This window comes from Sardina pilchardus, chromosome 15 (assembly GCF_963854185.1).
Source record: "Sardina pilchardus chromosome 15, fSarPil1.1, whole genome shotgun sequence".
Lineage (NCBI taxonomy): Eukaryota > Metazoa > Chordata > Actinopteri > Clupeiformes > Clupeidae > Sardina > Sardina pilchardus.
The window spans coordinates 4592934-4604398 of NC_085008.1; the positions used below are offsets into that span (position 1 = coordinate 4592934).

The window sequence follows — 11465 nt, forward strand, 5'->3', positions numbered from 1 at the left end:
TAACTCAACGATATTATATAATTTCGACACAGACGTCTACCGAATGAAGTGTTGAGTTAACAGTATCTTGACACCTTGGTTGCCAACACTAAGGTCTCGTGAGGGCTGTACCTGTCAGCAGAATATGCTGCTAGCATCCCAAGCTAACGCCCATGCTAGCGAGTTTGCTATCGCCGACAGCTAGCCAAAGCCGCTACTTTCAGCAGAAATTAAGTTCTTTATTTGCATCTAGCTACGTGCTTCTAAACGTCTAAAGTATACATATTGATATTGCATAGGTAATGTTTATAATATAGAGAAATGTTGGCTAATCCCATAACAGTCAAAAAAATCACTTACACATTTCGGTCCATATGCCTCCTCCTTCAAAGACACAAATCAATGATAGGTGTGTAAGTTGCTGCTAGCTAGCAAGCTAGCTAGCCAGCTAAAATGTTTGCAGCCCTTGGTAACGTCAGCGTCACCAACTGAAGTGTAACTACAGCGCTGCACACAACAACAGAAAAACTACTGCAATCAAACCCAATTGAAATACATTTGTGGTTAGTGTTTCTGAATGGACTCGTACACTGCTGACACCTCTTTGTGTCTACTAGACCCATAACAAATGGCCAGCGTCCTTCCCTGTCATTTCATTACACCACGCTGCTTCACAACACTGACGTCATCATCAAGTATCCCCGCCCAGGAGGTACCCCATGCTGTATTATGTTGCGCATACGGTGTGAATCGCATTTTTATTTACAGTGACTGAGCCCCGGCACATAGGCTCGTGCGGTATTAGGCTATGACACGAGGACACAGCAACGAGCATGTATTTTATCTATAGTAGCCTAATGGAGGTTGCATTTGTGTGATTGTATGAGTACAGTGTGTTTGTATGAGTACAGTCTGAGGCACCAGATTGGGAATCATGTTTTAGGAGGGAATTTAAGAGATACTAATCGGTAGGCTACAGACCTGTGCAGGATCTAATACTCCCTCCACAAGACACATTAGGCCTGCTGGCTTCCTTTTGTTAGAATCCTGTCTTGCCTATTCCTAACAATACTGGTTATTTTGCTGTAATTGGTCTACCATTTCCTCATCACCTAAATAAACCTAGGCCCAGTTGGAAACTTTCAGTTTCCAGGGACTAAACCTCATTTTAGACTATATACTTTGGTCCACTAAAGAGACTCTTAAATCTAGAACTAGGTCTCCCTGTCTGGGAACCCACTCCTCAGTTGTCTAACAAATGGAAGGTTACTGGAGCACTAACAACAGTGATGATGGCTTTGACCTTGAATATGTCATGTACTGCAAAGGCCTAGTATGAATTGGCAATCAAAATTCCTTAAAGAGCCTGAAGCTGAAACGTACATTTATGGTGCGGATGACAGACAGGGGCATGGTATGTGTTCAAGACGGCTGGCACTGTGCTCTCTATCTGTCTTGGGCACAGATGGGCACACCTCATGAGGACAAGAAAGAGCCAGTCTCAAGGAGAACATGCTTGTCCCCTCTCCCCTCCCATGCATCTAAATGCCTGGTCCATGATGTAATTCTACAACTGGGTCACGCTTGGCTAAGAAGGGCAGGACAACGACACCATCTCCAATACGGCTCCCTGTAAGTCCCCAATGTCGGCCTGCCACTTAGCATGTGAGTCTTGTTTTGATAAGAGCATGAATTACCAGGACTGTTTGACATCCTGAAAAGCAGGGTTGGCCTGTGCATGACTGACACTAAGAGGGTCTTTGAAAGCGCTGGCTGGTCTGTTAATTTGTCGGAATATGGATGAGAAGAATAAACATGACTCCGAGAAGGCTTCTAGCTAGTATTTATTTGCTTAGAAAATCAAAATGGTGTGCAGAACTGGCTCAGTGAATTTCATAAATGCAAGTGTTTAGGAAGAGATACAAAAAAGTGCACAATATTTAACCATCACTGTTTACAGTAGTTGATTGTTGCCCCTATTATACAGGAAGATCAAAATAACAACATTCTGAAATATCTGCGCAAAACATCATCAGAAAATTACAAAATAATAGATTTTTCTTGTTCTTTAAGACAACACTACCTGATAGAGAGAGAGAGAGAGGGGGAGAGGAACAGTGAGATCCCAGAGGGAAAGGTGTCAGAAGAGAGTAGCGATCTGGTGACACTTACAGGATAGCAGACACACGCCACAGCTCAACCTCAAAAGGACATGGCACAACTTTACATCGCAAGAAATGGTACAATTTCAAGTCAAAAAGGCACCACACAATACAAACTCATGAGGAGATTTTGCCACACTTCAGTTATTTTTGTTCTCTGTAAAATGTCATCACCAACAAACTCTTAAGGCGAATGTCATGTGCAAAAAACATCTGGAAAATAGGTGAAACACGCTACTCTGTGTCCCCGCTGATAAAAATGTGCTTTTTCTCTAAACGTTCATTTGTTTTGTTTTTCCCCCTGCTTTAACTTTGACATCTTTAAAAAAATATCTGAGATGTGTTAAATTGAAAAGAATGATTGCATTATCTTAATGTTGGTTGAATTGGTTTCACAGGCATTCTCTAATCCCCTCATCATGCAGCCCACCGCCCCTTGCCACACTCCCTCTCATGGGGAACAGGGGGAAAGGGACGAGGGGGAGGGGGAGGGACGAAGGGGAACGACCCTCTTTGGCGAGGAGGGAGTGGGGGAAAAGGGTCCGTCTGGAGGCTCCGCTCAGTTCCTGTAGATTTTACGGCACTCTCCCTCCTTGAGGAAGGTCCATATGAGGGTGTTGACGATGTCGGGCTGGTCTTGCTGGAGCCAGTGGCTGGCCCCCGAGATGATGTTGAGGCGGAAGTGGTTGCGGATGTAGATGCGGCAGGCCTCGGCCATCTCCTGCTCCATGAAGGCGTCGCGCTCCCCCCACAGCAGCAGCACTGGAGACCTCACGTCATTATGACTGAGTGGCAAGAAGCTGATGACAAGGGAGAAATAATACAGAAAAAAAAATGAAAACAGATGCATCCAGTAATGGATGCTAAATATATTATGCAGAAATACATTATCATATGTGATGTACATAATGTCATGTGACATTCTTATATGATGTGATGTACTTTAAATGATTTTAATCTGAGCATAACATCTATATGCTTCTGCACGGAGAATCATCAAGTTAACTGGAGCAGAAACACACCATAAGGATGTCAATCCTTTTGATGTATCTGTAAAGCAAAACCCGTTGACCATATGCAAAGCACTCCCTGTCTTTTCCAACACATTAATCAGGATAGTAGCATATTGACTAAGCTTGGTTCAACAGTTTTCAAATTACAAGGTACATACCTATAGGTGCAAGGTACATTTATTTTCCTCATATTTACAGCATCAATAAAAACAACAACTACTCAAAATAATAGACAACACATCATATCACACCGACAATATATTACAGCATATAAATACATTATAGTTTATGATAATATGTAATGTACAATGAGGCATGGAAACCTGCATATTTGCAGCCAGCATCTGACAACCTCCAGCCTCCGTTTCACCCACTGACTTCAATTTCCACACCGCTTCGAGCTCCAACTAGTTATGCTTGCTTGCATTAGTGAATGTTTTCATATAGCACACTTTAGAGCAGATATAAAACCATCTGAGTTCAGCTGATTTCTTACACGTCAATTCCCCGCCTTGAGAGGGGAAATGGCCCAAACCACAGACAACTACTCTGTGAACAGATGGGGGGCTGAACCATGAATGTTCATCTCATATGCTCGTAAACAAATGTTGTGAACTACTTGTCAAGTGAGGAGGAAACAATCTGTGCAATAACGGACAGAATATACAGGATATTCTATGCGCATGCTGTGGGTGAATGCTTAGAGTGTAGTTAAAAGATCTGAAAAACAATCGTTAGAAATAAGGACTTTGAGCAACTACACTTTTGCCGTATGTCTGCAATCTCTCAATCTTTTAAATGTATAGATAAAAAAACAAAACAATAGTATTGGTTTCGGTAAGCTTTATCATCTGTCTCCATTCGGAGGGTTGTAAACAGATCAATTTGTGCATAATGCCTCAAGTGACAACAGCCTTGTTGTAAGCTAACACAGGGCGTCCCATCTGACAAAGACAGGCTACTGCTTGTAAGTTCAGTGCATAGGGGGCTGTGCATGTCAAAGTCACAAAGCGCACAGCAAGAAAAAAAGCAGATTGTGACCCAATTAAATAGTTTCCATTCCATTCTCCTTTGTAATGGAACAGATATACAAAGATACTTCTGACCCCAAATTGTCCGTCATATCATCAATGGAAGCTTTGTACCGAAGAGCTAGGGTCATTTGGTTGCAACATGGCAACCGCATGACTAATATGATTGAAATAAAATAACAGAATACATAATTGGAAACCGTACTATAGCTGTAACAGTTGGACCCAACGAATTTAATCAACTAGATGTATGTGCCAAATAAAACAAATACAAAATGCAGAACCACAAGCATTCACATGTTTCAGTCTACAAACACTAGAGGGCACCAGTGAAACAACCTCAAGTTCAACACCAAAACAGCTGGCTGGGTAAACCCCCAATACTCTACTGATTTAGTAACACAGCTGTGCACTTTCACCCAAGTGTTTATTTATAGCATCCTGGAGCATACCACTTACTCAGAATTAGCTTCATTCTCCCATCCAACCAAAGAAAGTCCTACTGTATATTATGTTTTATCGTCTGCTTTTTAAGCTAACTCACTTGAAGATGCTCCTGAAGTAGTTGAGTGCCCCAGTCAGGGCCCCGGGCTGGGAGAAGTTGTAGAGGTAGGTCTCCATGTCCTCGGTGGTTAGCCAGCGGCCCTTGCGTCCAATCCCCGTGTTGCGGCTGGTGAAGAGACTCTTTAAAGCCTAAGTGCAGATGGGGAAACAGTGGAAGAGTATGGGTATAGGGAGTTAAGAGTTTGGTGTAACGGAATGAAGTATGAAAGGAGAAAAGATATTTACTGAGCAAGGATGACACAAGAGATGGAGAGGAAGAAAGGTAGAGTGATCGAGGAGGATGAGGGAGAATGATGGAGAGGAATAAAGCAATAGAGCTCAATAGAGTGAAAACACTAAAGGGAGAGCCTGGGAGCTAAAAAAGCGGAGAATAAGAGAGACTAATTTTTTGTGACGGCCAAAGTCCCTCCACAAAATCCTATTCAATTACGCTCTCGCCTTCCCTCCGGGTCATCGAGGCGACAGTCCCCGACAGCCTTACTCACGTCAGTGCCACCCGCAGCTGGGTCAGGCACCTGGCCTGGCTGGCCCCCCACTGCCATATTAATGGGTCCAGGGGAGAAGAAGAAGCCCGAGGGGCGGACCGCAGTGCCAGGACGAGGCCGTGCTCTGCACTGGCAGACACAGCAGCACTGCTGGAGGTGAGCTGGTATGGGTACGGGTGCCCCTGGGTCACACCTCACCCTGACAGGAGTCACAGCACCTCGTGGTTGATGTTTACAGAGAGTGACTGATTCCAAGGTGTGCTATAACATGATCTGATGGCGCACCACTGAACGTCATTCTGGGCATTTTCAACATCTATGACAATACCTGCAAGGGATGTCGCTCTGAGCTAAAGACATTGTGATTCCACTGGTTTCACGAAGGCATAATTGTTCAGCAACACTAGTCGAACAGCAGCAATTCCTTCCCTCCTAGCGCTGAGGCAGTCAGTGTGGTGCAACTCAAGCATGGCAGGTGTGCTGTGTCATTACAAGGTAATTAGGAGAGGTGCACTGACAAGCTTAGCTGACAAACTTGGCATCTCAACGTAGCTCTCACAGCTTATTGCTGGCTCTCTGTTGAAACTGGGTCATGAAAACAGCACCACTGTATCCCTGAATGCAAACTCTGGATGTACCTACTGAAAATGTATAATGCACATCAATATCACTATATTATCCAAATGTTCATAACGCTCGTTATAGTTTAGTTGTGTGCGACCAATCCACTCCAATTCCTACTAATGACCTGTCATGTAATCACAAATCTGTATTTCATGCTCCAGTCACACCATTGTGAGATTATAAAACAGAATCTCATAATTTCCTTAATGGGCTGTTGCACAAAAACAGTAGATGTTCTACTACTGTACATATACAAACTAACCTGCCATTTGTTTCATTATCTGAAGGATTTCAGCATTGTTTCTGATATCCACATTACACATAAGAAGTAGCCTAAACTACAATCCAATAAACATTACTTGGTATTCATTTAATTTATCCCACAAAACAGCCCATCCCAGTTCCAAAATTCACTTGATTAAAATGTGCTGTCTGCATTTTTTTGTGACCAAAACTAGGGCACCATGGTGCATTAATAAACAAAACATAAGATTGTAGAGTAGTATTTTTCTTTCTATGCTGCCTATTTGCCTATTTGAATGGGGGTTATTCAGTGCTATCTAACCCAAGCCTTAGTAGGTCTGGAGCTATTGCTTATTATTAGGATGGCAAGGGTCTTCTCTGGCTATCAAAATATGCTGTAAGCAGCTTTGTGGTCCTTAAAGGAATTCGACAAGATCATGTCATCCCTGCTAACTGTATACTTAGTCAATTACAAAATGTGCATGCAAAACATAAATGTTATTCTGTCTCTCCCCAGATGACATATTTTATGCACAAACACTAACAAAAACCAGCCATTTTTGAAAATAACTAAACATATCGCACCCTTTGAGGGCGAGTAATTCTGACTAATTTTTGAAAATATTCATTTTTACAATCTGACATATTCCAGATTATTTACAGTACATCAAATACACAAATCCCAGTGCCATATACCCCAGGATACATAATGTTTAACTGTTATTAACATAACAATTATGTACTTTCCTTAATGGATATAGCAACAAGCACATTCATTGGTTGCATGGCTGGTGAACCCATGTCTCCACCACAAACCAGTTGTAGATTGATGATAGGTCAGTGATTCGATTAATTACCCGATAGAGATAATTACTTTGACCAGGCCTCCAATATTGCTATCTAAGTCAGCCAATGGGGATCATTGATCCAGCCCATCCTTAGAGATAATTGGTCTATCCACCCATTAGCAAGAGTCATTGCTGGTGTTTTTGTCTGCAGTGTGAATCAGAAGTGGAAACAGATGGAGTCCAGTGTGTTTCTATGGTCACAGAGCTACCGGTGTTACAATGCCTGGACACTCTAGCATTATAAATCAAATGTGTTTCAATTTTCGTCTCAAATTTCAATGCTTTATATTCATGGGTGTTGTATTCTTATGTGTGCCTCGTCACTGTGCTTGGATGTGCTCCCAGGTCCTTTCGCATTTTGACTGTGAGTCTCGTTCCTCTGTTTGAGGCTGAGACAGAAGGCCTCAAACAGACAGATTCTCTTGGCACGGCCACAAGGTTTGCAACTGACAAACTCCCACAGCCCAGCTTGAAATAAAGGCTTGCCTTCGGCGGGAATGCCTCTGCGGCAACACCCGTCTCGTAAGGCAGATAAAGCGCCCCAGCGATGCGCCGAATGTAAATAAACGGCAGCTTTGCGGAGCGCCAGAGCCTTCCTCACCCAGGGAGTGCTTCATCACGCGGTTTATGGGGTGGCCGTCCACCAAACAAACGGCGCTGGGCCCTGCCAGTGGGAGTCCGTCCAACACTACGACCGGGGACACCCAAAAAACAGCACTTAAAAAGCCTGATGGGATATTCATTGATCGAAAGCCAGAGCACTCTTTTTGTCATCTTTCTCTCTTTCCCCCTTTTTCCTGCCACAAAAAAACCCATAACACTAAAACACACAAACACACACACAGACACACACCCACACCCTCACATGAAATCACAAACACGCACACGCACACGCACACGCACACGCACACGCACACGCACACGCACACGCACACGCACACGCACACGCACACACACACACACACACGCACACACACACACACACACATTAGTAGCCCACCTTAAAGTCGTTGATAGAGAGCATGAGCTCGGGGAAGCGGGGCAGCTGGAAGAAAAAGAAGTGACTGGATTTGAGGAGCTGACTGGGGTGGCGTAGGGCATAATCTGGAAGGAAGGAGAGACAGACAAAAAAGAGAAGAGAAAAAAAGAGAACGAACGAAAAGAGGAGAAACAAGTGGGAAATAGAGAAAAGCAGAGTCAGCCAACAGGTGAGAGTAAAACCAGCGCTTCACATAATGCATTTGGCAGAGAGAGAGAGAGAGAGAGAGAGTCACATGCGTGACAAACAGCAGAAACACAAGTGCGTGAGAGGCCTGCTTTAAAAAGATGCCCTCCTCTGTCCATGCCAGCAAGACCAGCCCTATAATTACAAGTTCAACCCAACCCTAAAGGAGGGGGGGGGCAGGGAGGGATGGGTGACAGATGGAGGCTGGAGCCACTCGATAGGATCACTTGGAGGGCGAAATAATAAGGCCTCCTAATGACTGATGCTAATCACATTAACGAGTTCAGAAACACATCTCGCCGCTCGGACAGCTACTCCGGGCACGCCTCACCACAGGAGGAGGAGAGAGGAGAGAGAGGGCTGGAGGGAAGGAGGAACAGTGGGAGAGGGGAGGAAAATAAGAGAGACTGAGGGGGAAGAAGGGAGGAGAAGAGGAGAGAGAGGGGAGGCAAGGAGAGCAGCAGAGAGGAGAGGATTAAAAAGAGAGGGAAAGGGACAAGATTAAATCACTATGTTGTGTCCTTGTGGGTTTGCTTGTGTATGTGTCTCTGTGTGTGTGTGTGTGTATGTGTGTGTGAGAAAGAGGGAGAGAGAGTCTGTGTACCTGACACACAGACACGGCGTCTGAGACACAGAGAGCTCACCTTGGAGGACAGAGGGATGAGGGCTATTCAGCACAATGAGTTTGACCACCATCTCTGGGTAGTGGATGGCAAAGAGCCACGCAACGGTCCCGCCCCAGTCATGCCCCACCAGGAAACATCTGTTATAACCTGGGGAGAGAGAGAGACGGGTGGAGGGGGGTCAGCGAGCTTGAAAGACACACAGAGAAAGAGAGGGAAACATCCTTTGTGTTCTTTACTGAGGGACTCTCTCTCTTTATGTGAGAGAGAGTGTATTTTATGCTTGTGAATGCCTGTAGGGCCAACACATGTGAATGTGTGTCTATATATTCATGTACTGGATTTGTATTTTAACATCATTTTGTGTAACTGTGTTAGTTGTGATGCATCTGTGCATTTTGTGCATTTTGTGCATAACTGTAAGTAATAAGATGTACACACATATCCTTTGATGGGACAGGTGTTGGAACAAAATGTGTGTGTGTTTTTGTGTTTTTTTATGACCTTTGAATTTGCAGTTATGAGTATGTGTGTGTGTTTGTGTGTTTGTGTGTGTGTGTGTGTGTGTGTGTGTGTGAATGTGGCTGCAGGTGTGTGTGTGCTGTGCGACAGTGGGTGCATTTGATGAGGGCACATTAGAAGCAGTGGAGCAGAGAAGGCCCTAATATGAGTTCACTTAGTGCAGCGGGGAGAGGAGAGCGCAGGGTGGACCCACAAGGCACCCGTCCTTAGCAAGGTCCTATCAGGATACCGTTGGAAAAGTACAGCCCCCCCCGCCCACTCCACACACTCCTACAACCAGCACACTCTCTCTGCTAACGCCCCCCACTCGCTCACACACACACACACACACACACACACACACACACACAACTGAGGAGGAGATCTGCCACAATCTAATTTCAGCCACTTAAGATGGCAGATCAGGGTCAGCACTTCCTCCCCAGAGGCACTCTGATCATATTAACCGGCTTCACTAAATAATCTCCTCATCAGTTCATCCCGCCATTCATTCCTCCTGGTCAGCCGCTGGACTCCGCGCCGTCCCCGTCTCTGTCCCTGATCTGTCCGCCGATAACTCAAACGTTCTGGAATCAGCGGCGAGGACGTGCGATGAGATGTGTGATGCATCTACTGTACGAGGCTCTGGAAGGGAGTGTGAGGGAGACCAAGTTGTCTGACTCATACGCAGCAGTGTGTAAATACACTCTGGAAACCACATCGGGGTTTTAGGGGAGAACAGCCTGGATTTAAAGGGGTTTCCCTGAACCCTAAGGGGAGGCAGAGTTGGTTGTCTTATCTCATAGGGAGACTAGAGAGGCTCTGGTTGGGGGAACATGAGTCAGCTACGAGGGGAGAATGTTTTGGGAACATTTTTCGCACGTGGGGCATGAATTAGCCGGCTGGTTGCTCAGTGACCAGTCAGAGGCAAACACTGCCCCGTGCTCCGATGAGTGGGACTGGAGCGGATGCTGCGGGGCCCCTGGGCCCGTGACAATGCCACCAGGGGAGGATGAGTTTCACCCTGACGTGCCACGGCAAGTCCTTCAGCAGCCCTCCCTCTGACCTCACCAGTGAGTCAGCCACAGACAGCAGAACAGCACTCCAAGACATCGCCATTTGTCTTCCTTGACGGTGATGACAGGGGAGATTGATGGGGTCAATTAAAGAGCTTAAGTGACTGACCAAAGCCATGCATAAGGAGACAATGAAACGACAAGGAAGACCGAAGCGAGAGAGATTGAGTGTAGGCCAGAACGGTATATTAAGACATCATTACAGCAGATCAGTAGTGTAGGTCTCATGATATGGGCCAGACTCCAGTTATGGGAGCTATAGGGAGAGCCTATTAAGATACGGTGGAGAAAGGACCGAAATGACCTCACCAAGGTCAAACACGCTTACTGAAAACCTGCCCTATCTTACCACCTCAGAACAACCTTATAGGCTGCATTATTATTCGACCGTTATTTCAGGGCTTGTGGATAAGGTGACGTGCCAGGCATGAAAACAGAGGAGTAAGCGAGAGATAAAGAGTGATAAAGAGAGTAAGAGAGAGGGAGGGAAGGAGAGAAAAACAGAGCTCACCCAGATACTCCACTATGTCCTTCACATCAGTGACCAAGTAGTCGAGACGGTAGCTGTCCGGGGTGGGCGGCTGGTCAGACTCTCCATAGCCTCGCATATCCACAGCAACCACACGGAACTCACTTTTGAATTCTCGTAGCTGGTAGCGCCATGAAAACCTACGTTAACATAATACACAGACTGTCAGGGACCTTTTATTCTCACGCAGTATTTGTGGACCGAGTGAAGAAAATCATACAACTACTTAAATGACAGAAAATAATTGTGTAATTGTGCAAATAATCTCAAGATAATCTCAAGCCAAGCTATGTTTCCACTGGTGATTGCCCTTGAGCTTGACCTGAGAAAAATACACATGCGGCTTAGGAAATTTTAACAGCCTGTCTTCCTGCAGCTGATAATTCAAAATGACAGTTGAATGATTCAAAAAGCAGCGGCTATTTCCAGTGGAGAGGGTGACCAATGAAAAATTCAGGGTTAGATTTTGGAGATTCTGCTCAGTCAGACAGGCCACACTCGTCCTGCAGCATAAGAGGGAGAGTGAGTGACAGATGGAGAGAGAGAGATAGAGAAAGAGAAA

The 11465-nt window shown here is 45.2% G+C and overlaps 2 protein-coding genes across 2 annotated transcripts in view; both read right to left on the bottom strand.

Moving 5' to 3' along the window:
- Positions 1-593, bottom strand: part of btbd8 (BTB domain containing 8) — a 41667-nt gene extending 41074 nt beyond the window's left edge. The window contains exon 1 of the mRNA XM_062556456.1: positions 340-593. The gene's annotated coding sequence lies outside the window, so the exon portion shown is untranslated. The remainder of the gene's footprint in view (positions 1-339) is intronic.
- Positions 594-1811: 1218 nt separating this feature from the next.
- ephx4 (epoxide hydrolase 4) overlaps positions 1812-11465 on the bottom strand; it is a 12641-nt gene continuing 2987 nt past the window's right edge. Inside the window, exons 3-7 of the mRNA XM_062556155.1 lie at positions 10886-11043; positions 8819-8947; positions 7950-8053; positions 4730-4878; positions 1812-2941 (exon numbers count right to left, since the gene is read on the bottom strand). Coding sequence (XP_062412139.1) covers positions 2701-2941; positions 4730-4878; positions 7950-8053; positions 8819-8947; positions 10886-11043 — 781 coding nt within the window. The 3' untranslated portion in view covers positions 1812-2700. The remainder of the gene's footprint in view (positions 2942-4729; positions 4879-7949; positions 8054-8818; positions 8948-10885; positions 11044-11465) is intronic.